At 39.9% G+C, this 28,000-nt stretch overlaps 1 protein-coding gene and 2 non-coding genes across 5 annotated transcripts; all 3 read left to right on the top strand.

Annotated features, from left to right (window-relative positions):
* Positions 1 to 12: 12 nt before the first annotated feature.
* LOC115052735 (autophagy-related protein 16-1-like) lies at positions 13 to 26,694 on the top strand. 3 transcript variants are annotated; one of them, XM_029517034.1, is made up of 21 exons: positions 13 to 180; positions 7,418 to 7,529; positions 7,933 to 8,026; positions 9,685 to 9,790; positions 10,075 to 10,148; positions 10,248 to 10,317; positions 11,984 to 12,165; positions 12,231 to 12,296; positions 12,379 to 12,465; positions 13,944 to 14,003; positions 14,115 to 14,159; positions 18,233 to 18,335; positions 18,969 to 19,074; positions 20,132 to 20,202; positions 20,337 to 20,408; positions 24,152 to 24,272; positions 24,400 to 24,505; positions 24,944 to 25,093; positions 25,921 to 25,968; positions 26,060 to 26,161; positions 26,282 to 26,694. In XM_029517034.1, exons 2-21 carry the CDS (start codon positions 7,424 to 7,426, stop codon positions 26,373 to 26,375), a joined length of 1,863 nt encoding a protein of 620 aa, XP_029372894.1. In that variant the 5' UTR covers positions 13 to 180; positions 7,418 to 7,423; the 3' UTR covers positions 26,376 to 26,694. The 3 variants fall into 3 exon arrangements, with proteins under 3 accessions (XP_029372894.1, XP_029372897.1, XP_029372896.1); XM_029517037.1 differs by lacking the exon at positions 14,115 to 14,159; XM_029517036.1 differs by lacking the exon at positions 14,115 to 14,159 and having other exon boundaries at positions 18,230 to 18,335.
* LOC115053668 (small Cajal body-specific RNA 6) lies at positions 18,617 to 18,881 on the top strand. The gene has a single exon (XR_003841486.1).
* LOC115053671 (small Cajal body-specific RNA 6) lies at positions 20,579 to 20,852 on the top strand. Its single transcript, XR_003841489.1, has one exon.
* Positions 26,695 to 28,000: the final 1,306 nt, after the last annotated feature.

Raw genomic sequence — 28,000 nt, 5'->3', positions numbered from 1 at the left:
CGGAAGTGAGCTGCGAAAGCCAAGATGGCGCTTAGTTGGCGCAAGTTAGCGGAAGAAGCCGATGGCGGTTAATTGCACAAACTAATCCGTTGGACATTGACAGCACTGAAGCGACAGCACCGACGTTTACGGAAAGGGGTCAGCGAAAACGAGCCGCAGCCTGGAACCCTGCTTGGTGTTGTAAGTTCCGTTATCTAATTTAAGCACCACGGCTAGCCATTCAGTTAGCATACTAACATGTCGAGTCACGGGTGTTTGTGTCCTGGGATACTGTCCGGCAATACCTTAACAGAGATACGAGATGGAGATACAGGGCGAGCAACATGACAATTCATATGTTCCCGACATAATTTAGACAGAGCCGAGATGGATGTCACAGTGTTCCTCATTCCATTATCATCAGCTAGTGGTGGTCTGCTTGTGTCGCCGGCCCTTTAACTGCTAAAGCTAACAGATACGGATATATATGAAAGTAATGATGTTTGACTGGTTTCGTGCTTTACCTGCCCTGGGTTACTCACCTGAAGAACTTAATTACCCGTTGACTCAGTGTCGAAGTCTAAATGTAATAAATATAATTAAATTAAGTGGATCCACTTCTAGTCAAAAAGATTAAAAAAAACTAAACATGCACCCCCGCGGAGAAGTTATGAAATCAAAAAACTGAAAAGAAATTGCAAGGGTGCAGAGAGGAAAACCCAATCTATTGTTCATTATGAAATACTGCATGAAAAACTCAAAATTTACAGAAATGCAGTCAGTAATAAACAGCAAGTTTAAGTCCTCCGGTGCCTATAGACACTCTGTGTGAGGACTTTGCAGACCACTTCAGAAGTGAAATTGACTCAACTAGATCTAGTCTTTCAATCCTACAAAATGTTGCTCTTAACATATCTGATTCATTGATTTTACCTGAAGAAAGAGGAAATGAGGGTGAGTTCTGTCCTGGTTGATGCAAATACTTTTTCCCAAGTAAACCAAAGCACCTGCCTCTTAGATTAACCCCCCACATCACTTTTAAAACAATTTTGTGTTTTCTTTTGCTTGAGTTTGAGGGATTATTTCTTTATTTTTTTGTTTAGTTCAATATTGTCAATTGCTGTCTTCAGATGTGCCTTCCCTGTTCCCGCAGAGCAGCGGTGGTGAGGCCCCTTCAGAAGGAGAGCAATTCAGAACCTGACATTCTTAGTAACCGGGCTGTATCCAACATACCATTTCTTATTGAAATCCTAGATAACATGTTTATTATTCAACTAAATTGTTTATTTTTTTTGTTAAATAAACAATATATTGGAGACACATCAATCAGGTTTTAGGACATTTCACAGCACTGAGACAGCCCATTCAAGTTTTTGTAATGATAATCAGATGTAACACGGACTCAGACACTTTCAGTCCTGCTTCTACTGAAAGTAAGTGCTGCTTTTTATAACATTCTGTTAGACAGGCTTAGAAACCTGGTAGACCTCTCTGGTGCTATTCTTAACTGGTTTTATTCCTTCCTCTGATCGTAGATTCTTTATAAGTATGGATACATGTGCCTCAACCCCAAAGTTCCAATTCAGGACCAAGCCTTTTTAATATAAATATGCTTCCACTTAGGGATGCCGTCAGGAGGCACGGCATACATAAATAAACATGTTAAATAAACATGTTCTTTATTTCAACTCTTGCATCTTATTGTGACCTTTGACCTGTGATTTTATTTATTTTTTTTTATTCTATTTATTATCCTCAAATTATATTGAAAATGTCCAAACAAAAACAGCCATGTCTCAGACAGTTTGGGTTTTTGAAGAACCATCCTTAAACTTGCCCAAACACTCAATGTGAATGCAAAACCTCTGCTGCTTGCTGAAAGGGCAACTCCTTGCGTTGGGAAAGACAGCATTAGCTTTCCTTAGTTTGCAGACAGTGTGAGCGTGTCTTTTCTCAGGAACCCTGTTACTGGCGGCACTTGGATAGTGATTTGCGCATATGGTTGGAGAGTCGTGTTGCACAGTGTAAAATGGGGTTCCCCCAAGGGCCACTGTCCCTGAGGTCATCCGGTACTCGCATTTTAGTTGTTCCAACGGTAAAAACAAAAAACCTATAGTGAAGCGTCTTTTCTTTTCTTAAAAAAAAAAAAAAACCTGTTCATCAGCTGTGGCAGGCAGTATGAATGCTCCTGGTGCCTTGCTGTGCTGAAGCAGTTTTACTCTGCAAAAGAGGAGTCTGACCTACTCCTCCTGTCACCCAGCGTCATTTCAGTTTTATGTCCTTTGTGTCTGGAACAGCCTACTGGAGTGCCTCCGGGTGGTAGAGAAATCGTACGTTTTTCTAAGCAGGATTAAGACCTATCTGGTACATTTTTTTTCTATATTTTGGTTTTTATGCAATTCTATATTTTATAAAAATTCGTAACTCATGAACTCTTAATTTTCATCTTGAGTTCTGTCATGTTCAGTGTTTTCCTCATCGGAGCCCTGCACACCAGGAGTTGTCTGGTCCACTTGCAGGGGTATTGTCCTTCTGGCCTACTCACCGGGGGGCCTTGCACTACAGCCTCATTGCCATGGCATGGGTGGTACCATCGGTAGTTGTGGGCTGTGGCGCCTTTTGGTGTGGAGGGCTCCCTAAGAGAGCGTTTCATCACCTGGTTCCTCAGTGCCCTGTCATTTTTACTAGTGTGTAACTGTTGTATGCTTTTAACTTTTTCTTTTTTTTTTTCCCTCTCTTTTCTTCTTCCCTTTAATCTGTGAAGCACTTTGTGTTGCTGATCTGTATAAAAAGTGCTATATAAATAAAGTTTGATTTTATATAATCAAAAATCAATGGAAAACAAGTTAGCCAACTATTGTCATAATGTCTGTCCTGGATCTGTCCACCAAGCAAAGCTGCACAGCCACTTTTAGTTTTAGTTAGTAGTTGGTAGAGAGGCTGACAGGACAGTTAGAGGGCAGAACAGAATGGAGCATAGGTCCCTGGCCAGATACGAACCAGGGATGCTGCAATTACCCAACACATATTTGGCCACCAGCATTCCTCAGCAGTTTTTATTAAAATGACAATAATAATTGAGCTGCGGCATGATTGTTTGGTTTGTTTGTTTTTTAATCTGATTGTCTAGCACATGTTTTACTTTGCAGGTAGGTCCTCTCTTTTCTCTTTCTTGTGTTTTGTTTGACTGGTTATTTGTTGACTAGGGTTACTAAGGCATGGTGCTTGGATGCAGTCTGTCATACTCTCTGACCTAGCAAAGGTGTCATTCAGCCAGATGGAAGTATGGACAAAAGATTTATGGATTCTGTCTTGTAGCTGAAGTTATTTCTCTATCCTGTCAAAGTTCCGCATCCTACAGTGCATTAATTCTCCACAACAGTCTTGAGTGAGACTGATATCAAACATAGAGCCAACCTTTTTAAGCAACTTGTGCGTTCTCCTTTTTTTTTTTTTTTTCTTTGACAGCAATCACCATCATTAAAACAGGGCATGTGCCAACTCTGCCTGATAAAACGTGTGGAATTTCACTGCATCCATCAAAGGATATGAGCTTCCTCAGAAAATGCAGCCATCTTTACACCTTCTGTTAGATGGCATTTTGAGGGACTTGCCCAGCACACTGCACATGTAACCTAACCTCGTTAATCTGAAGGGCACCACTGAAGGTCATTGGTCTGTAATGAGTTAATTTGGCCAGGTGTTTAATTTTACATACCAGAAAAAGATATGAATTGGAGCCTTCTGGTTTTCAGACTAGAGTCAAAGTCCCTCTAAACTTTGAATACAGTTGGAAAGTGAAAGTGTCACTTTGACAGGTTCTTCCAGACCTTGGCAAAGTGGTGATACATCCAAATAACTTCTTCTTGCGTACAATTGTTTGAACTGGTGATTTTGGAATCTGCAGTTGTTTAGAAATGGCTGCAAAAGACTTTCAACTTGTGTAAATTAGGGATACACCAAAATGAAAATTCTTGGTCGAGACCGGAAACTAGGGCCGAAAACCAAAACACCAAAAGAAATGATTATGTGAATTATTAGAACCATTGCATTTAAGGCTATGACTGTGTACTAACCTCACTAAAATCAAGGCATTGCAATTTAAAGAATAAATCAATTACAAAAGTATGAAAATATTTATTTAGCATTGACGTTACAACAATGCACAATATAAATTAAAATTCAAAACAAAATGCATTCTCATATTCAGAATGGCAATCAGGATGTTTGGATTTCAGGTGATGAATTTGAACCCAACGTGGAGAAACTTTTGCAGATACACCCTCTCTTGAAATTTCAGCATTGCATGTTTTGCAAATCGCTATCCTTAGGTCTTTCTCAGTGATATTGACTTGCTTGCGTCATCACAATTCTGTTTCAGCCGTGTTGTTTTGGTGATTTAGGTCTTTCAGCCAAAAACCGAAAATGCCCTTTTGGGCCATTTTCAGTGCATCCCAAGTGTAAATCTACTGTTCTCATTAGAGTTCCTTGGACTTTACCGTTATTCTGAGTATAGGTCAATCCAGTGAGTGCTGTCACATTCTTTTTATACTGGCAAGGGGAAACTACCAGCTGTAGTCAATCATGATTACTAAAGAAGAGACGTTAATATAGCTTGGCCTTGTCAAGTTAAGACATTATACAGACTTTACCAGCACTTATTTAAAGATTTACTTGTGCACCAAATTCTTGTTTTTAAAAATCATTGAAAATGTACATTGTATAATCATGCCCTGGAAAAGAATGATTCAAATACATAATTAAAATAATGAAATTAATGACATTCATGTCTGTGTGTGAGTGTACACATACACATAGATGGATAGGTATTGATTGATTTACAACCCCCTCTTGTTTCAAACAAATAAGAATTGGAACAAATTACAAACTGGTGTTGGCAAACCAATGGAGCACAAATGATGGCTTAACAACTGGTCTGAACACTGAAGAGGCAGATGGGTCATGTCTGTTAAAACACAATCTTAGGATGTAGCTTTTCTTTTCTACCAGTACCTATTTAAACGGGTCGGTCTGCGTAAAACTGTAACAGCAAAGTCACAGTGTGGAGAGGTAGTTCCATTGGATGAAAGACATACTGCATTCAAGACTGAAACGGAAGAAAGGTTCAGTGATTCAGAATAGACCTAAAAGTTCAATGAAACTCTCCGTACATAAATATAAAGACAATAATAAAAAGGAGTAGTGTAGTACCAGACAGCAAAAGCACACGTTCAGGCCACATCCAAAGAAAATTTAAAGTGTGTCTTGACTTCATCAGTTTGTTAAGCTGACCAGTTTAACTTAGCTATTCCAATTGGAAACTGGACAGCGACCTAAGTTTAAGAAAAAAAAAAATTGTTTCTCATCTCAGAAGATGACAGGAAGTTAGTATCTACAATTATTTAGTTAGGAGAGATGGTTTCCATCCCACCGTGGACGGGGCTGCTCTCATTTCTAGGAATATGGCCGATTTTTATTAGAAATCCAAAACCCTGACAATCCCGAGTTGAGACCAGGAGACAGAGCTGCAGTTTAACACGCTCCTCTGCGCCTCAGTCAGAGTGGTCACCTGCCGAGAATAGAATAGAGTCTCTGTCTATGTTTAGGTCTGTGTCTGTCTGTCATTTGTCTGTCCCCCGACTACCTTAATTTAGAAAAGTTAATAAACCCAAATTAAACAGAAGAGGAGCTAAAAACAATTACTTAACTGAAATTAAAACAGCCACAAAGTCAGCCTCAAATAACACTGCGATCAAATGTGGACTGTTGAACATTCGATCATTATCATCAAAATGTCTACTAGTAAATGATCTCATTGCTGATCATCATATTGATTTATTTTGTATAACTGAAATGTGGCTGCAGCAGGATGAGTATGTTAGCATTAATGAAGCTACACCCCCAACTCATATTAATTTTCATATCCCTTGTACCACAGGTCGAGGAGGGGGGGTGGCTGCAATATTTCAGACAAGCCTATTAATCAACCCCAGACCAAAATCTGGCTGCCAGTCTTTTGAAAGCCCCACTCTTAGTCTTTCCCACTCAGACTGGAAAGGTGAAAAACCAGTTCTGTTAGTTTCAGTGTACCGTCCACCTGGTCCGTACTCAGAATTCCTATCAGAGTTTTCTGAGTTTATATCAGAGTTAGTACTCAGTACAGATAAAATCATTACACTGGGAGATTGCAATACACATTAATGAACCCACTAACTTCTACAATCATATTCTTGATCTTGTTCTAACATATGGCCTTTAAAGCAGACATCAACAAAATTATAAAGAAATTGGCGTTCCAGTAAGTCAGAAGTCTCTCACAGAGCCTGGAAAACACATTAAAAAAAGCTCTCAGCAGCGCTAGAAGAAAATATTACTCAGCACTTATAGAAGAAAACAAGAACAACCCCAGCCTCTTTAAAGAGATCTTTTATTAAATTGAGCCATTCACTCTAGATTTGATTAATCTGACTTTATTTCTTGGTTATGTACCTCAGGCACTTAAGACTGCGGTCATCAAACCCCAGCTTAAAAAGCCTAATCTTGATCCAGATGTTTTGGCAAACTATAGACCCATATCAAACCTTCCATTTATTTCTAAAATCAGAGAAAGCTGTAGCAAAACAACTACAAGACCATCTGGATGTGAACAGTTTGAACAGTTTCAGTCAGGATTTAGAGCCCATCATAGCACAGAAACAGCACTGGTTAAAGTCTCCAATGACATTCTAATGGCTTCAGATAATGGATCAGCCTCCATACTTCTCCTTCTAGATCTTAGTGCTGCATTCAACACCATAGATCATAATATTTTACTACAGAGACTGGAACATGAAATTGGAATTAAAGGAACTGCACTAAGGTGGTTCAAATCCTACTTATCAGATAGACATCAGTTTGTTCATGTTAACAACAGCTCCTCATGTACTTTAGTCAGTCATGGAGTCCCGCAGGGTTCAGTACTTGGACCAATCCTCTTTACGCTTTATCTGCTTCCTCTAGGCAACATTATCAGGAAATACAGCATCAACTTCCACTGCTATGCAGACGACACTCAGTTGTACCTATCAATGAAGCCAAATGAAGTCACTCAGATAGTCAGACTGCAGACATGCCTTGAAGAAATAAAATTCTGGATGCCTGAAAATTTTTTAGTTCTCAACTCTGACAAAACAGAAGTTATTGTACTTGGCCCTAAGCACCTCAGAAAAATACTATCTAATCATCTCGTCAGTCTGGATGGCATCACTTTGGCTTCCAGCTATGTAACTTGCCTTGATGTAACTTTGTTATGATTTGGCGCTATACAAATAAATCTGATTTGATTTGATACTGCTATTATTTAGTTATTCTGCTTTACCAAAAACTGCAGTCTGTTCCAAGTCCAAGGCTCTGAAACAAATTCTCCTGTCAGTTTCCTAATGTGTGTTTTGTGTTTTAGGTGGTGATGGCGGAGTGGCGGGTGGAGTGTACGTGGAAGAAACATATCTCAGAGCAGTTGAAGCTCAGAGACCGAGTGCAGAGACAAGCATTTGAGGAGGTCATCCATCAATGTGGGTCTATCATACCTTACTCAGATTGACAGTCGCATATAAATTAGCAAACATTTCAATATCTTTCTAGCTTCACTCAGTTCAGTTTGCATTTAGAACCATTGACTACAGAAATAGCTCCATGTTAGCTGGAGACTACAAAGGTGGCAGTGGACAAAGGTGCTGTGGAGACATTAATTCTGTATCATCTAACATCATCTTAATGTCCTCATTAGGAGCAAAGTCATTAACCGCTGTCAGGCAGGTGAATTAAGAGAGTTCCTGTTGTGGGTTCTGTCCGGGAGTGATTGAAAAATGTCTCAAATTGATGAGTCGTGTTTGCCCTGATCTTCAGCCTGTTGTTGACAAAGCTGTGGTCCAGCTCCAGCGAGAGTGATAAATGACTGAGCTTTGTTTGTTTCAGATAACCGCCTGCTCGAGAAGTCAGACCTGCAGGCTGTCCTGTCGGAGAGATACCAGACTGACAAATATGATGTCCAGAGAGGATATGAGGCCAGGTGAGATATAGGCAGTTGTTGAACTCTTAACTTGTGTCCATTCATTGCTACTCGCAAGTGTGACATTTTTAACCTAATGGGGATTCACAATCTTGATTGCTAGCTTGGCCCCCAGTTCCACTGCTAGGAATCTTGGAGTCATTTTTTTATCAGGACATCTCTTTTGTCCCTACATAAACAAAAAATGGATGAAAAAACCATGGCTATCAAAGGGTTCAGAGAAAGCATGTAAAAATAAAAACAAACTTTATAGAAATTTTATCAAATGTAGAACGAATGCGGCTGAGACTAAATACAAAGTAAATAAGAATAAATTAGTATTAATAATGAGATGGGCTAAGAAAGATTATTATAATAAAAATTCACAGTCACAAAAGTTATTCCACTGTTCCAAACAGGAGATAAACAAGCTTCACTAATTAGACTGGTGTATTTGCTTTCACAGTTTTCAAAACTGCTTGAAAAACTTTTTCCTCATAAATTAGATCTTTTTTTTTGGGGGGGGGGATTAATAATTTGATTTGATACTGAAGATCATCATTAATTGATAAATTACGTTCATATGGTATGAGGAATGGTTCTAGATTGGTTGAGCAGCTATCTTCACAATAGGCAGCAATATGTACAGTTGACAGATATGAGAAAATGAAGCAAAGACTGCACACCAGCCACAGCTCCAGAAAATACATTTCATTATCCCCAAAGAAGTGAGTAGTAACATTTCGGGTCAAAAGACCCCTCCTCAGGTCAAGTCTGACTATGTAAGCATTAATGACTATCAAATGACTGAGAGTGAGAGTTTTTTTTTCTTCCCATTTATTTTGGTCATATCAACATTGTTGTTTCTTTATGTATTAATTGTATACTTCATGTTGTGAAAAATCTGTCGGTAAGCTGATCATCAAATGTAGTTTCCTGAATTCTGCGCAGGTAATTATATATAGGTATATGAACCTGAGCCAGGTTCTGCCCTAGGTTTCTGCCTCTTAAAGGAAGTTTTTCTTAGCCACTGTTACGAAGTGCTTGATTGAAGGATTTGTTGGGTCTCTACACAGAGCTGGTCAAGACCAAACTCTTTTTGGAGTTGTTAAAGTGCCTTTATGTAATTTTGTTATGATTTGGCGCTATATAAATAAATGTGATTTCTGATTTAATGTAAACACATAATGACTGAACAGATTATTAATGAAAATGATGAGCCATGTATTATCTGAGGTTAAATAAAAAGGTCAGATCCTCTGCCCTAATGTGTGGCGTTGAGCACAGGTTCTCAGACTATCGCAGTCTATCTGTGTTTTCTTTGAGAACAACCATCTCTGTCTGTGCCTCTTTCTCACACTTGTATCATTTGCAGCTTTTTTGTTTAGTTTTGGTTTGGTCCCCCCCCCCCATGTGCCATTAAATTAAGCACACAAACTTATTTTTAAAGAGGGAAAGACCCAATGATGAGACTGCCAAAAAAAAAAAAATGTTTAAAAGAAAATTCCAAGAGTCTTACATAAATTATGGATTCATCACAAGAGAAGATTCACATATTCTATATTGTGATGTAGTAGAAAAAAACATGCATATATGGTTGTAGTTGCATTATATCATATATGCAATAATTCTGTTTTGCACTTCTTATCCTTCCTGCCCTCAACCGTCCTGTCTTTCAGTTCGAGTGCGGACTCAAGTCGTAGTGATGCTATGCAGCAGGAAATGGCTCAGATGAGAATCAAACACCAAGAGGAGCTGACAGAACTGCATAAGAAGAGAGGAGAGGTGAGTCACCTTAATAACCTTAACAATACTTATACAACATGTCATCAATGAGGCCTGTCCTTATCAAATCAAATTCCTATGTCACTGCTGTGATACATTAAGCCAGAGGAAATTTTCATTCAATTTGTGAGTTAGTTTGACATTTAGGTTGTTCCCCAATAAGAAAAGTTCAGGATCTCCACGTCTTATTTGGAGAAAGGTTGTGAAGTTTCAGGTCATTGAAGTGCTGACTTTTGGTCCTGGAAAAATTTGTATGCTTGACTGTTTTTGTTTCTGTCCTGCAGCTGGCTCAGAGCGTGATTGAACTCAACAACCAGATTCAACAGAAGGACAAAGAAATCCAGCGCAATGAGGCCAAGTCAGTTCCTTTTTTGTGTGCGTCTCATCCTGAAATGAGGCTGGATTGCCAGCAGAGGGTGACCTCTCTGAGGAACATAAACTTGACTATGTTTTTCAGAATGCTCGATTATCAGCAGCAGATCTCCAAACTGGAGGAAGATTGTCGTGAGCTGAGGAGCTACCTGCAGGTAGGACTGTAAAAATGGGACACATCTGAGGTTGCACAAAGAATTCTGGGAAAAGAAAGACTACAGAAATTTTACTTTAATGACACTTGGAAGTGGATGAGGCAGGTCCAGGGTCATTAAATTCACCCAAATCAAATCAAATGTATATAGCGTCCATCATGGGGACAGAGGAAATGAGGGAAAGGTCGAGTGGATGGGTAAGGGGCATGAGAGCAGGAGGAGAGAGAATACTATCACAATACAAGCTAAAGCATTAAGATGTAGAGGAATAAAGCCTTGTGCCACTAAATTTACCTTATTAAGTATTAGCAAGTTAAAAAAAATACAGGTGATAGAAATAATCACTTATAGTAATGATTACAGCAGCAGGAACATATTAACAAGTTTGATAGTTTTTAAGAACATGGTAAAAGCTGAAAGAAACACTGATGTACACACCTTTACAGAGTGCAGTACAAAGACTGCTGACAAAAAAAATTTAAATGAATGATGCTCTATATGTACCTTGTTATGATTTGGTGCTATACAAAAAAATCTGATTTGAATGATTGTGCAACATGATCCATCACAGCTGCACGTTCTTTCAACTGACACTTAGCAGTATATACTGAATTATTTAATATTTCCACCTATTCAACTTCATTATCTCTCACTGTGTATGTAATGTTATTGACCTATTTATTTTTGACCTATTGACCTATTTACATTTTTCTATCTGTATGTATGTATGTATGTACATATTCTTGTGATATTTTGATCTTGCTCTTTACTGTTATACCAAGCGTGAATAACCAAATTTCCCAAGGATTTAAAGCATTTCTGATTCTAATTTCCTGATGTATCATAAAGCTCTCTGCCTGAGATGTCAAGTGTCCTTCGAAACAACAAACCCCTCCATTATTTGTCACTATGTGGATGAACTGCAGTGTTCTTGTTTAGGCCTCTTCACAGTTGTGATGTATCCCAGTATGCGGCTTTGTAGGACAGAAAACCTGTTAACCTGAATTTACTTTGAAGGCTCCATATCCTGCTTCATGGTAGAGGTCCCAGATCTCCCACCAGAAAGTCCTGTATCCCACATTTTTTTCTGGATACCACCATGACAAACAGCAGTGGAATGATGACATTGTGGCTGTTAATGTCATCACTGGTCAGATTTGACTGAGGTCCAGAAAAAATTACAGTGTCTGACTTTGTGTTAATATATGATCCTCATCTGGATCGGTCAGGGATTTGGATCAGATTCTTTTCTAGTCTTCAATGATGGTCCGTATTAGAGATTTGATGGTCAGTGATATAGGTTGACGAACAGTAAAAGGTCTGATTACTCATAATCCTTCCAAGAGCCCCTGCATTCTGGTCCCAACATGCCCAAGTGGTGCAGTGCAGACTGTTCATCGATGATCCTACAGGCTTGGTGTGATAACTGATATCAACTAGAACTGGTCAGCATGAGGAGGAAGAGACTGATCTCAAGTTTTCTACGTGAGACCTTGTGTCAGAGAACAAGAGACAGTTTAGTCCAGACCAGCTCAGAGAGTCAGGCCAAACCAGAGGCCATCAGATGTTGACAGTATATTTTCTTGGTGAAATGTATAGTGGTCCATGAAAGTCTTCAGGAACCCAAAATAATTTCTTTTTTTTTTTTGTGTGTGTGTCCCTGCAGGACCTGGAGAGAGCCAACCAGACCCTGAAGGATGAGTATGATGCCCTGCAGATCACCTTCTCTGCTCTGGAAGAGAAGCTAAGGAAGACTACAGAGGACAACCAGGAGCTGGTGTCTCGATGGATGGCAGAGAAAGCTCTGGAGGCCAATAGGCTTAATGCTGAGAATGAGAAGGACAGCAGGTAGACTTTGAAGAGGTCTCTAATCTTCTGGCTGATAAGCTCCTGACTCTTATCTGACGTTTCAGACGCAGACAGGCCAAACTGCAGAAAGAGCTGGCTGATGCTGCCAAAGAACCTCTGCCCATTGATCCGTCAGTAGATTCATCCTCTTCCTTCTGTTTCACTTATTTTGTGCCAGGTGAGTTGGTACTGATTTGTTATGCTTATCCTCAGGGAAGACGACATTGAGGTTCTGGCTGAGGATGGAGGAAAAGGCGGAGGAGAGACCTCACCAAGCAAAACACTCAGTAGAACCCCCAGGTGAGGAGTCAGATTTCAGAAACTGGCCAAACTGGCGACAGGACGCAAACACAGTGGGAGGTCACTTGGACCTCTAGAAATGTTTTTGTCTTTTAGGGTTCTAACCACGTAGAAATACATGGTGTCCATGAAGTAGCTTTACAACTTAAAAAATGTATTGCAAATGAACAGACAAATATGTGGAAATTATTACAAAATGAGGAGTAGATGTTGACCCTCATTTAATACATCTTTACAGGGGCACCATTAGTTGCACGAAGCACATCAAGACGGTACTCGATTTCTTGCCATGTTCGCTGTAGCATAGCCTCATCAATGGTCGCAATGGCATCAGTGATCTTTTGCTTTAGGTCAGTGATGTCCCATATCTTTGTTACTCAACATACACAGTATCTTTAACATGACCCTATAGAAAGAAGTCCAGGGGAGTAATATCTGGCGAATGAGGTGGCCAGGAAATCAGAGTATCCCTTCCAAGTGTTAGGGTTAGTATTTTACCACTGCCTATTTCATCAACAGGGTACTTGAAATACACAAATGCAATGTGACTTAAAAACTTTGACAACCACTGAGTATATACAACAAGATGTGTATACTCAGATTAAGATATTAAGGTATCTTGTTTTGTTTTGTTTTTTTTTTTATTAGAAAGAGACTTAATGGACGCCCTGTAGAACTCTATTATTTTTGGTCAGTAAAATTATTGCAGTGCTGATGATGATTATTTTTAGTGTTTGCTATTTGCTAGATAAAGCCTTTAATTATAAATGAGTACGATTTGGCAGCAGTGCTTAACCAATTATTGGTTGTGACCTGGTGTAATGATACCAAAAACTCACAATACAATAATGTCAAAATCAGGGCTGGGTGATACAACCCCCCCAATTGTGACATTGTCAGAAACCAGAAATCTAAACTAAAATCCCTGATTTATAAATTTTTTCACACCAAAGTTGATTTGCAATTTTAATCATTGTTTATTTTTCTTCTTAAAAAACAAACTAAAACTGACAAAGAAAATATTCAAAACAACTTTTGCTTATGTTTTTAGATTTTACCATCTGGGATTTAAACAAAATCCCCTAGGGGTTAAAATGGCAGTTTTTATTTCTTATATCTGAACCAGTGTATTTTGCATCATCAGCAAAGTTTACATCCAACCTAATGCCTTTGTTGTCTTTGTTACGCAGTCTTTCTGCCCATTTTCTCTCTGTTCACCTAGAGACTTTTCTTGTCAGGTTGTGTCCTTTGTTGCATCTGCAGCTTCTTTGCACAGTGCGAAAACACACATTTTGCACAAAAAAAAAAAAAAAAATATATATATATATATATATATAGAGACTGGATGTGGATCCTTGTCTTCACCAAATGTCTACAGGGGTTGCCTCCAACCCTGCAATCCTTTATCCCCGGACCCATTAGCAATATCAAAAATGGATAGATGGATCTTGACTAAATTTATATTTCTGTTTGTGCAGTAAGAAAATATCCCAGCCGCCTCCTGGTGGTTTACTCGACTCCATCTCCAACATCTTTGGGTATGTACTTGTACTACTAAAGCATCTGGTCTGCCTCTTCCTTGGTCTCTGGGGGGTCTTCACTGTCCATTTTGTGATTGAAAATCTGTCTATCTTCCTGTCTGTCTGCAGAGTGTCTGAATGTGTTCAGCCTGGACTCGTCTCACCACACTCCAGGTGAAAGACTGTGCGTGCGTGTGTGCATGCGAGAGAGCAGCCGAGTGCCAGTCTGTGTGTTTGCGTTTTTAAATGGGTTGTGTCTGAAATCCTATTCACTCCTATTGGTGGTGTCATAGCCAGTTAGTGTCTCATTCAAAGGCCTATCTTGTCAGCTGCTTTTACATTCAAAATTTCTGGGATGATTCCTGTATTATTATTATTATTATTATTATTATTATTGTTGTTGTTGTTATCTGAGACTGGGGAGTAGTTAGTCTAAGTTTATTATAGTGACAAAATAAAAACAGAGATGTGGATTGTAATATTTTGCAAATTTTTCATGATTCATGCTCAATACAATGATCAGGTAGATCAAGACAGAAACATCAAATCAGCTCTAGGACAACCAAAGCACATGTGTAACTTTCTGAAGTTTTCTTTAGTTATTATGGTTCACAGCAGGGCTAGGTGATTTGGGGAAAATATCTAACTAAAATTTTTCCAACATATTGCAATTGTGGTTTGAATTGCAGTTTAATTTTATTTCTATTGAAGCGAGAGATGTGTTGTTTGTTGTAGGTAATCAGACTAATTGCTGTCTCCATTGTTACAATGCCCATACTGACAATTACACAGGGCACGTTTTTATAGTTGGGGTTATTAAACAAAGAGGCACTGCAAAGGGGAGATTTATTTTGTTTTTGTTTGTTTGCTGGGGGGGGGGGTGATTCCATTCACTTAAAAATGTATAATCAGTTTTTCTTAAAAATGTAATGCTAATCTAAAAACAAAGGAGGAAAGGAGGAGTGTGGGGGGAGGTCAGAGGACTGCAGCACACTTCTGTCGTGCAGTCTGCCATGACAGAGTGCCCCCTGAACCCTGGTCTGTCTCCCAAGGTGTGGTGCATTAAAATCGTGTGTAGGCTGTGTATGGTGTACCTAACTGTGGCTGTGATAAGTAATGTAATGGCAATCTTAATGCATCACACCGCATCCAGGGTCATAGGTGGGGCTTGAACAAGCACAGGAGAAGCAACACTTAGTCATGGCATGGCTTGAAGTGGCCTGCTCTTCTGCGGTTGGGTGGCGCATGAGGCCGACAGCCCGGGGGCCCTACGGCAAACAGTTCAGCTGGGTACCTGGGCTCTTCTGTGTCCTCGTGGATGAGCTTTTTCTCGTGGCACTGTGTAGTGATGGGTCCATGACAGCTCCCTGGTGGCCTAGCCGACGCTAGCCGGTGTGTGATGGCTTGCTGCTTACTCTCTCCCTTCTGTTAGGGGCTTAGGAGGTTTCCTCCTCCTGCAGTCTCCTTGGTTTGTATGCGTTGGGGGTCCAGGTATGGGGCCATGGCCCCCTGCTCCTGCAGCCCTTGCACCTTTGGGCACTTTGTCGGTGTCTGCGTGCAGAGGCATTGTTGGGGTACGGGATGTGAGATGCCAGTGGCGGATGTGGATGGCTGCTCGAGAGTCATCTGACTCGTATATCATAATTCCTCCTTCCTTTGTTAACTCGTTCACTGACTCATCCCTGCCACTAGCTACGTTAACATGCAAAAAATCAATCTGATTACATTAAATTAGAACTTTAATGTTTACAAGTAAACCCTAAAAAAAAAAATAAATAAATAAATCCAATCATGACAAGTCTTTAGATGCATCTCATATTTTAATAAATGATTTTGATATGCACAGAATTGTCTAACATTTGGGGAGCAGCTACTTTCAAAGTAAACAAACATAGCTTGTTTTGGGGTTTTTTTTTTTTATTTATTTAAGGCTCTGCACTGTGTTCTTCAGATAGTACTTTTACTTCTGTTTCAATAATTTTCAGTTCTTTTAATATTTCAAGTAATGTATTTGTGTCCAATACAGACCAGTGCTGTTTAACTCCCGCCATGTCTTCTCCTAGCTGTAACACATGGCTGGCGTAACAGACATACGCAGTTAAGATAATTTCTACTTAGTGTTTACATGAGCAATCGGTTCAATGATTGGCATAGCCCACCCATCTCAATCGGAAGCAAATTTTGATCCGAACAAATTGATCAGGTCAGAATGTTCCAATTGGCATGTTTACATGAAACATTTTTATACTGTCAGGCTTTTAATCCCATTTCTTGTGTCTATGTAAACATAGCTGCTGTCATCTTACTAAAAATAGGAGACCAGACAAAGTGTGACGATTATGCAACTGAGACTGCAGGGACTGAAGTGGATCAGTATATTAGCCCTGTGGGGAAAAGCAGCAGCTCTGGTTTGCCGTTTAACTCAGTTTCCCTCTCTGAGTTGAAAGTGTGCTGTGCTACTCCGGAGGAACTGCAGTAGAAGGAAATTATTCACAATATCAATCAACCATTCATTCAGTCATTCACTCTCAGACCTACGGGCAATTTAGAGTCATCACTTAAGCTAAACATGCTTGTCTTTGGACGGCAGGAGGAAACTCACACAGGCATGGGGAGACCATGCAAACTCCACACAGCAAGGCCCCAGGCCGAGAAACTGAACTCCCTGAGACCTTCTTGTTGTGGGGTAACAGCACTACCCACTCTGCCACCGTGCTGCCCACCAATCAACCAATCAAACTTTATTTATATGGCACTTTCTAAACAAAGAAATGTTGCAAAAAGTGGTGTACACACTAAAAAAATAAACACACACGCACACATCCACTCATACAGAGACACTTGGATAAAAACAGGACATTATGTTTAACTCACAAAGGAAATTAGTATGCTAAATAAAAAATGTTCTTGAAGTTAATATTTTTCCTGTTTTCAAATCAGTGGTTTTAACAATAATGAAATCATTAGGGACTAGGACCAGGACTTTGTGGAGCTGTGTATGCACTGAATCAGTGACTCAAATGACTGATTCACTTTGGTGAGTGATTAGTGACAGATTCCAGTGAGTCAGTGAAAGGATTCGAATTTCTCATCACTAGTCTGTAGCGGTCTCTCGCGCGATTGTTTCCATAGAACTGGTGCTTGTTTCTCTCGCGAGATCTGGCAACACTGCGCTCTTTGTGTTGGAAAAACAAGATGTCTAACACGCCGCTAAGTCTGAAGTCCAAAGTTTTTTGAAGGAGTTTGGATTTTCTAAGATAAAGAAACACTGCATTAGATCAATTTTAATGCTCAAAGACTGCAAAACTGCATGGCAATGATGGGAAGTATCACAAACCTCAACACTGCGTTAGTGAGGCGACATGGAGAAACTTTAGATGAGGAGGCTAGTACAGCTAGCACAAAGACGGATATTCAGGACTTCTTCCAGCCAAAACTCCACAGGAGCCAAGGTAATGACCGCTTCAATAGCCCGTTTCATTGATTTGAAAACCTTACGCCACATACTGTTGTGGATAATATGGACTTTTGGGATTTGATTAAAACACGGGCGATGTAAAATAATTGTCTACTTTGAACAAGGACCTGTATGATAACCCATCGAACCAAACTGAATCTTTCCGTTTTAAAATGTGTCTGACTTACGCGCGCTTTAACTCTCAATTTCACGCTGCCCAAACAGTTCTCACGCAAACTATAGCTTTATGTTTGTACCGTCATAAGTGAGCATACAGTAAAACCTATATTTGAAAAGACGGACACCCGTCGCGCTCCTTCGCAGCTTGTCTTTTCGCTCAGCATTTCACGTGTGCTCAACTCTTTTGGCCCAGGGTATGGAAAAGTAGTGAAACGCCAACTAGTCAGAGACCTGGAGGGAAGAAGGGGCCTGATTGCCTGCTTATCATTAAGTAGTTATAGTCAAGTCATTAAACCTTTACATTCTTAGCAGCTGCAACCTTTTTAAAACCAAATTCACTTTGAATGTCTGTATAATGTGTAATTAAAATGTTTCTTTTCCCCCCTTTTTAATTATAAATTTAATATGCGATTAAGAATTGGCAAGAGAATGGAATCATCTACAAAGAAAAATGAGTCACAGACATTTATTGACTGAACAGTGTCCTCAAACTAGAACTCCTCCTTCCTTCATTCATTCAGATGTAACATCTGTTGTTGCTTATGTTGTCATAGAGCTGCCAAGTGACCTCATGATTTCTTGAAACTGACAGAAGTATTTCTCCCAGCAGACGCCGAACCACCAACTCTTTCAGCAGCTCACCTGAGAACACAGAGGCACCCTCAGGAGGGTGCGCAGAGGTTCGAGTCCCATCCACAGCCCTGCATGTGTTTGTAAGTAGCTCAGATTCTTCACCAACAGGTATGAAAGTTTGACTGTTAGTTGGACAAGTTGAGAATTGCTAGCTGGGAAATGCCACATGACTTTTGGGTGGTGTCATTAAATTTCAGCACGCCTCAAGTAAATGGTCACAACCTGCTCCTGCAGCACCTGTAAATGGCCACACCCCCACACAACCTGAATTAACTGCCGCCTGTTGTTTGTTCTGCTGATGATTAGATTATTTTGTCTGTGCATTTCCCAGCTGTAGAACAGGAACTTAGCTTAGGCCAAAGGTCAGTGATGAACAGTAAAAGGTCTGATTACCCACAATCCTCTTCTGCAGCCCTCTGGCTCCCAGCAGCCCCTGCTCTCTGTCCCTACCATGCTCTAGGTGTGCATTGGTAGTTTGAGGGGCAGCTGACAGGAAGTGACATCACATCAAAAGCCTGTATAGAGATCTTATGGGCTGTTTGTGGTACCTGACAACCGATGAGCAAGGAGTGTCAGGCTGAGAAGCAAGGAGGAGGGGAATGATCTCAAGTTTTCAACCTGAGACCGCGAGAAAATATTGTGATTTTTATTTTTATTTTTAATTTTTTTCTCTCTTCTCCATTGTTAAACCCTGTGTGTTTTCTTGTGTTCAGGAGGCCCATGATGGGGAGGTGAATGCGGTCAGGTTTAGTCCCGGCTCTCGCCTCCTCGCTACAGGAGGGATGGACCGGAGGGTGAAGCTGTGGGAGGTTGTGTCAGGTGACGTCTCCATGTTGTCATTCTTAAACACAACACTCAGGGTTTATCTGGTCCTATTTTGGGTATACAAGAAGCTGACAGCCAGGACTCTCAGCGAGACTTTTTGAATTTTTTGTGACTGGAGAGTCTTAAGTAGAAAGATGGCAGATCGCAATCAATGGATAGTAATATCTTCACACAGATATCCATATTTTCTGTTCCCATAAGGTTACCATAATTTCCGGATTATAAATTGCAACGTTTTTCACACACTTTGAACCCTGCAGCTAATTTATGAATTTTTACAGGTAACGAGCTTCATGCCACCAGTGCATTAAGTGTCATATCAGACCAATGAAATTACCGAACAGGCCACATTGGAGCAATGAAATTGAATTAAATTAAATGCACCAACACTAAATTCTTTAGATAGATTAAAAACTCTATTATTAAATAAATTCTATAGATTTAGATTTAGTCAGCTGTCAAGTTAAAGTCGATCGATCTGGCGAAAAGGTGAAATCTTTCTAACATAATTCCTGCCAGATGCCATTTCCTTCCATATTTCCGACACCTGTGGCTTATAAACAAGTGCGGCCTATACATGTACAAAACTGTTTCTCTTTAAATTTAGCGCGTGCAGCTTATATTCAGGTGTGCTCTATAGTCCGGAAATTACGGTAATATGAGATAGGAATAATCCATGGAAATGACAACATAATCAGGTCAACCACTGTCTCTTTGAGCTCTGTGGATCCAGTCATCTGCAGCCAGCTGACTCGTATGTTCATATTTCACTCGGAGTTGATCTATCGATCTGTTTAGCTTATGTCTTTACAAAGTTAGAAACGCTGTTGTGTGCACATGATCATTTTACCCATAAACCGATCTCCTGGTTTAAAAACATACTCATTTTAGAAAGAAATGCAGAATAGTCTTATGTGAGATACATTCAGAGAAGCATAAACATGTAGGCGCTGCACCGCTGACATTTCTATTATTTTTGCTCTTATTGTTCATTGTTTATGATCGAAACATTTTACTGAATCAAACCATCTGTATGCATCTTCTCTTTCAGGTCACTGTGAGCCGAAAGGAGCTCTGACAGGCAGTAATGCAGGAATCACCAGCATAGACTACGACAGTGCTGTAAGTTTGGATCTGCTCTTGCACTGGTTTCAGTGTTCAGTGGACGTGTGTGTTTTTGTTTTGTTTTTTTCACTGGGCCATTGCCTGATTTAGTTACTGTCTGCTCCTGCTGTGATATTTTGTGGTATCTTCAGGGTTCATACCTGCTCGCTGCCTCGAATGACTTTGCCAGTCGGATCTGGACTGTGGATGACTACAGACTGCGGGTGAGTGTGAATAGGGTTGCAGTGGCGGACCGACTTGATGCTTAATTCGGAGATGTTGTTAGTTTAAGCCTGACTTAGTCAGATTAGCTGTGCTTTAATTAACATTGTAGATGTAATATCTCTCAGATTTGTAAATTGTCTTATTGATGTCTGTTCAGCTTTTGCACGCTGGTCAGTGATGTGATGTAAAAGGTCTGAATCTCAGCTCCTCCCTCAGCTGCCATTTTACCTCCCAGCAGCCCCCTGCTTTTTGCTGCTATCATGCTATAGTGGTGCAGTGGTGGTCACAGGAGCTGCTGCCAGACAGGAAGTTACATCAAAACGAGTCTGTACAGAGATCCTATAGGCTCAGTGTGATGACTGACATCCGACAGAACCAATAGATAGAAGTATAAGGCAGAGGGGGAGTGATCTGAGAGATGATCTCACTCTGCTGCTGAGACCAGAGGAAATGACTGAATATAAATGCTGTAGGCAGAGAAGTAACAAACCCATCCTGTCACACTGAGAAACACTTGATCCAGAGCAAAACACTAAACTTAAATGAACTCAGATTTAAGGAGGAACCAAAACAGGAACTTTATGACTGAGATGCCTTAAGTCTGATTAGCTCATTAGTTTCATTCAGCTTAATTTACACTTCTAACCTCTGCATAATATTGAAGATTTATGCTTTGCTTTTGTATAATATTGCCTAAGGGAACCATATATAGGGTGAAAAGGATTGGTCCAAGTACAGAACTCTGTAACTTCATGACTGACTAAAGTGTGTAAGGAAGAGCCATTGTTAACATGAACCGAAGCAAGCCTCATGGTGTTAATCATCTGCCCTCTTGCATGAGTTCAGCATTGCCTATCCTATGTGGATTTAACATGCATAAACCATCCTATCTGGACTTAATTTTGTATTGTCTGTCCATAACCAAGTAATTTTCAGTTTAATTGCTGTTTTATTATTTGGTTTACAAAGCTAGACAGCTAACATGTACAATGTTGTCCAAATAGCAATCAGCCAACAAATGACAAGTGCATCTTAAGTTGCCTTTTGCTTGCTGTGTCTATGAGCAATAAAGTGTGGAAATTGATACTGGGGTCCTGGTACCTGTATTCTCAGTGATACACCAGAGCAAATGCCCATCCCAGGAACTACTTAATACAGTCCAACATATTATCTTCACTTCAGGACAATTGTCCACACCATTAGAATGTCATTTGTAACTTTTACCAGTGCTGTTTCTGTGCTATGATGTACTCTGAAACCTGACTGAAACTCCTCAAATACGCTATTCCTATTCCTATGTTCATATCCTTTGCTTGTAACTATTTTTTTTTTTCAAGAACTTTGGAAATGAAATGTTAGATTTGGGTCTACAATTAGCCAAAACATATTCATCAAGCTGAGGGATGTGTTTTTGTTTTTGTTTTTTCCCGAGGAGAGTTTTAATAACAGCAATCTTGAAAGGCTGTGGTACATACTCAAGAGAAAAGACCAATGATCAGATCCAGAATGCACATGTTAATTAGTAGAAAACTGTCTTTAAATACCCTGGTAGATACCAGATCTAAACGACAAGTTGATGGTTTTGATGATGAGTGTAGAAAGTAGCTTAGAGATTTAAAGGTGAAAGATTCCAAATACAAAGCAGGCACTCCTGTTGATTGAGAAGCTGCTGCATTTCTTAATGTTCTACTGCCAATTGTTGGTAAAACCTGTGGCTCTGGTTGTTAGGATTTTATTAGTAAAAAGCCCATAAAATCGTCACTGCTAAGAGTTAGAGAAATCAGTGGTTCCACTGCGCTATTATTCTCTGTTAGCCTGTCTACAGGCTTTCTTTGACAGAGAAGCCGCACAATCAAGATTTGAACACAATGAGGTCATAGGGCTATTGACAAGGTCATCGATCTGTGTAGGGGTCAAGTCCTCAATTAAATTTAGACATAGCAGTTTAGCAAATGATGACTGAATATTCTCCTTAAATTTGCCACTAGCATTTTCAGATAAACATCTGCTATAGCTGAATTTATTCCCAGCTACTGTGCAGTGAATTACTGTGAATCAAATGTTTTCAGTAGTGGTACGAAATGTATGAAAGTTAACATGAGTGGGGGATGTACATTCATTTATACTAACATACTCATCATGCTGCAGCAGGTTTCAGTGATACAGAATAAATCCATAATATGATCAGTGATCAGATTATTAACTAACATGAATTTGGATGATAATGATCTAATAGTCAATACTCCACATTAAATTTTTTGTAAGATATAGATACAAATTGGTTTTATTTTCAGTTAAGTTCTCGTTTTTAGTTCTTTTTTGTTTACTTTTTCATTAATAGATTCATTAAATGAAGGAGGTCGGGGCATAGACACTTTCTGTAGACATGCTTCTATTCTGGGCAGACAACTGCTCTGACTGAGGGGAAGAGGAGAGTGTTAAGCTGCAGCTCTGCATCCTGGACTGGAGTCAGGTTTAAATCTCGGGATTAAATCTTTTTTATCAACTTCAGTCCTAATCAAAAAAGCCAAATATTGAATAAAATGTATTAAAACTTGCATAATGTCAATGATTTTTAATGAAAAAACACTCAGTTCATACTTATTTTCCATATTCATTCAGTTATCTTTTACCGCTTATCCGCTTCCGTCGTGGTGGGTGCTGCAGCCAATCTGCATTAATTTTTGTCCCGTGTCATATTTTAAATTTACTACTCCATATGTCTCAGTTGAAATCTATTATAAATAAGGTCTGTAAATAAAGCTTTATTCAGACTTCATTTGTATCTGGACATACAAAAACATGTCCACTTCCAAAGGGTAGTAAATTAAAATTACTTCGGACGGTTTTAACCCCTAAAATACAAAACACATTGTTTGCAATGTTTGCTTGAACCAGTCGATGATGATTAGAATGGTACAGAGATGACAGTAGTACTCATATTCTATACTTAAGTAGAAGTACAGATACATGTTTAAAACAAAAAAAAAACCTAATACTCCTAATACCTAAAAAAGGTAAAAGCAGAGGTACTGATTCAACTGTTTTACTCAAGTAAAAGAAAGTAAGTACAGGCTCTTAAATGTACTTTCAAAGTAAAAGCAAAAATGAATTTTTGCCGTTAATGAAACGCAATACATCCTTTGATAATTTCTGCTACAGTACAAGTTCTCGGTTCTCTCTCTACCGTCCCCTCACTCACTCGACTTCTTCCCGTGATTACCTATCCCCACCTCTTCTTCCCACTGTAGTTTGTCACATCTTTTACGTCTTGTTATCTGTGGCGGTTTAAAAAAAAAAAAGCGAGCCTATTCTTACAATGTAAGGAGTAGAAAGTACATATTTTTGTCTATAAATGTAGGGCGTAAAAGTAAAAATGTTGCAAATGTTGCAAAAATCTACCTAAGTACAGTAACAAAGTATTTTTACTTTGTTACTTGTCACCTCTAGAATGGTACCACCTCTACCTCAATTAGAGCCAGGAAAACCTTGTAAAGGGATTTTTTTTTCCTCCACTGTCACCAAGTGCTTGCTATTGGAGGGATTTGTTGGGTCTCTTTAATTCCATGAAGAGTTTGGTCTAGACCTGCTCTACGTGTAAAGTGCCTTGATGTAATTGATTGATTTTGTGCTATAGAAATATTATTTGATGTATAGTGTGTGTGCGTGTGCGTGTGTGCGTGTGCGTGTGTGCCTGTGCGTGCGTGCGTGCCTCCTGTGCGCCTGTCCGTCCCCCCTCCAGCACACCCTCACAGGTCACAGTGGAAAGGTTCTGTCGGCTCGTTTCCTATTGGACAATGCTCGAATCGTCTCTGGGAGCTACGACCGAACGCTCAAACTGTGGGACCTCCGCAGCAAAGTCTGTATGTGATTGGGGTTTATTTATTTATTTACTATTTTGTTTGTTTTTTAAATTGTCACATGTCAGTGGCCTGCCCCCTGCAGACTGGCTGCTGTTGATTTCTATCACCTGCTCTGTCTGCTATGCAGGTATGAAGACAGTGTTTGCTGGGTCCAGCTGTAACGACATTGTCTGTACAGAGCAGTGCGTCATGAGTGGTCATTTTGATAAGAAAGTTCGATTCTGGGACATTAGGTGAGTGTTTTTATGAAGAAATTAGCTTGATGAAGCAGCTGAGACCAAGACTACATTGATCAGAACATCCTTGCTTTTTGTCTACCTGGTTCTCTTCAGTCCAGTCCAGACCAGATCACTAAAGGTTCACTTACTGCTCCAGAGCTTTTAACTCATGGTCTTAATAAGATGGGAGTTTGCTCATGTCAAAAATGTTTGTGTTTTTTTTGGTTCCCCCCCCCCCTCCCGAGACGAATATTCATATTGAACCAATTGTAGTAAATGATAAATTTCAAACCGGATAAAATATTAATATTTATTATTAAGAATATTGAATTTAGTTTTACATTTCAATATAGGTGTTGGTAATAATAAAATTTCTCTTGATCTCTGACACTCATCCTCTTTGTATCGTTTGTGCTCTCCTGTGTTTTCTTTTTTTTTGTGTTGGGTTGCCAGAGCGGAGAGTATCGTGCGGGAGCTGGAGTTGCTGGGCAGAGTCACATCTCTAGACCTGAACCATGATCGAACTGAGCTGCTCACCTGCTCCAGAGATGACTTGATCAAGATCATCGACCTGCGCAGCAGCTCAGTCCGACAGACATTCAGGTGAGTTCATCATGATGTCTCTTGTTTCAGGTGGTCAGACCTTCAATCATTTTCTAGATCCATATTAAAATGTCACCAAGTCTCCACAAATTCAAAATCAGCACAACCTCAGGGAACTGTATGCGTCATCCAATATGGATTGGATGTTACAGAAAACGGGGAAAAATAAAAATTGGATATGTAATATTTTCTAGGTTTAAAAAAAAAAAAACTCATCCATAATCATTATAGTATAATACTTAGAACATAGAAAGTTCCACTCGTGTGTTCGAGATCTGATTTGAGTTGTGCTTATTCTGTTCCCCAGGAATAATGAAAAATCAGCTCTGAAGTCTCATGCTCTAGTTATGCCTATCTATCTATGATAACACTGTTTTATTTATAGAGAGCTTTTACCAATGCTTAAGGATGCTCCACAGGAACAAAATAAATAAAAAATATTAAGTGATCATTATCACATTATGGAGGGATTTGTGAAGTGAGTTCTAGAGAGTGGGGGGAAATTGAGAAGACCTTGTTGCCCCACCTGTGATTAATGCACAGAAGTACAGAAGCAAAGAGAGAGTCCAGAGTCAGACTGATCACAATCTGAACTAACTTCACGACAGTTTCAGTCAGTCAGTGTCACACATGGCAACTCAGGGATGTTTGAAAGAGCTGGTTCTTCAGTCTAAGGAGAGAAGACAGGAAGAATCAGGGAGGAATAATGGTTCAAAGACCAGCTGATGACACAAGAGGAGTCACTTTCAGTGGGCTGCAAAGGGTTAACAAGTTGATGACATGTGATCCAGATTTGATCCAGGTAAACTAACTGTTTGTATGTTCAGTGCTCAGGGTTTCAAGTGTGGTGCTGACTGGACCAGAGTAACTTTCAGGTTGGTTCAACATTGTGTCCTCAGACACGCTATCCATAATGTTATGATGTTTGAAGATGAACTCAGTGATAAATTACTCCTGTTTTTTCAGTCCAGACGGCTGCTACGTGGCTGGAGGATCAGCTGATGGAGCTCTGTACATCTGGAACGTCCTGACAGGGAAAGTGGACAGAACTCTGGACCGAAACCACAAGTAAGAAACAATCACTGTGGGTCAGAGTTTAAATAAAAAGGTTTTTGATTTGACTTTGAAGCATCAGTTCACTGATGGATGATGCCCTAACCCTTACCTCATCTTCTGTCCTGTCTGCAGCTCAGCCATCAACTCAGTGTCCTGGTCCCCATCAGGAGCCTACGTGGTCAGTGTGGAGAAAGGCAGTAAGGCCATCTTATGGTCTGACATGTGACTGGCTGAACTGTTTCCCAGCTGGACACCAATGGAGACAAGAGACTCTGTCCAGTGAGAGAAAAGTTTATCAGCAGCTGAATGATGACCCATCTGGTTGTTGAGCTGTGCAGCTGTGGACAGATGTATATCAGAAAATGAGACACTGATCTGCCTTCATGTTGAACATAAAAACAGCCTGAATCAAATGTTTACTGGTTCTTTGGTTCAGCTCAGACAGTGTTGATGTTCTTCACTGAAAAAGCTGCCCTCAAACAGTTTATGGGGAGACAGATTTGATTGTGAAGGAGGATTTCAATAAAGTCTTCAGGAACAGCTGATGGAGAGCAGAACATCTGCAGCTGAGCTGTTAAGGAAAACATTTCATCTGTGTGCGTGTCTGATGCAGTAAAACACTAACATGCAGTTGGCAGATGTCTTCAGCTCAGACAAACGATTCAGCAGGTAATCGGTTAAATAAATCTCTGAGCACTTTGATAAGAAACCACTGAGCTATTCAGAGTAGAAAAGGAGAAAATAAAGACATGTCTGTGCTTCACTTGTCTTTGTGTATTTAGCACCATATTTGTTTATTTCTCACAAACTTTTTTGTAAATTCTGCTTTTTTCCTTCACCTGAAACACCGCAATCCTTTCCCTGGGGAATCAGTCTAATAGTTGCTGTGTTCAGGGACCTCAAGGCCCCACCCACTCCAAGTGCTTAGGCGTGTAAGCTGCTGATGCCAGCACACAGACTGCTGAGTCTGACTGATGAGAATTTATCGGCTCAGAGACTCTTCCTACAGAGGGGCATATCACACTAACAACCTGAGAGGAGATGGTTTCACTGATCTGAGGAGTAAAATCAAGTCAAATGAAGGATCAGCAGTATCTGTTGTGCCTCCTTTAAAACACTAACTGTAAACAGCAGTCTATATTTTAAACTCATGAGGCCACTGCTGCAGGCATTTATTTCACTGTGAAGATAGCTAGTTACTATTGATCCCATGACTTTAAGAGGAGTCCCTCAGCTAGTAGGGGGCAGTGACAGGTGAACGTTTCAATTAAATCCAAGATGTCCAAACTAGAAAAAAGAAACTCACAATTTTCCTTCTTTTAGAGTAGCTGTACCTCTTAGTGGGTGCTGTGTGGCACCAAACAGAATTTACTGCATTTCTACATTGATAGAAGAGCTGTAGACCACAAAAGCACATATCTTCTGCTTGTACATCAGGTGTTGACCACATTGATATCATTGGTATGACTCAGGAGTACCTTCCTGTTGATAGGTGCTGCTGTGACTGACTTCATATTAGTATGTAAATATATTCAGTTGAATATGTTTGTGAGATGCACTAAATCTCACTGCACCACCAGAGCCACTCTGTAGACATCCTGTTTCCACAATGAAGCATCACTAAGGTTTTTGAGTGTCGTCTCACAAAGTTTGGGGTCAATTGAACAAAGTCGTTCACATTAATTCTTAGTTCATTAAAATGTGTCCAAAGACACACCAGGAAAGGAAGTATGGACAGTTCCAGGTGAAATGCAGGGTAAACTGAGGCTCAGTGGGTGGTGCCAATAAACCCACAGAATCTTTAAATCTTCACCAGATCACCCTCTCATTTTCTACCACATATCCATCAGG

This window comes from Echeneis naucrates, chromosome 13 (assembly GCF_900963305.1).
Source record: "Echeneis naucrates chromosome 13, fEcheNa1.1, whole genome shotgun sequence".
Classification (NCBI taxonomy): domain Eukaryota; kingdom Metazoa; phylum Chordata; class Actinopteri; order Carangiformes; family Echeneidae; genus Echeneis; species Echeneis naucrates.
The sequence above is the reverse complement of the archived record's forward strand: the minus strand, read 5'-3'. Positions and strand labels throughout refer to the sequence as shown.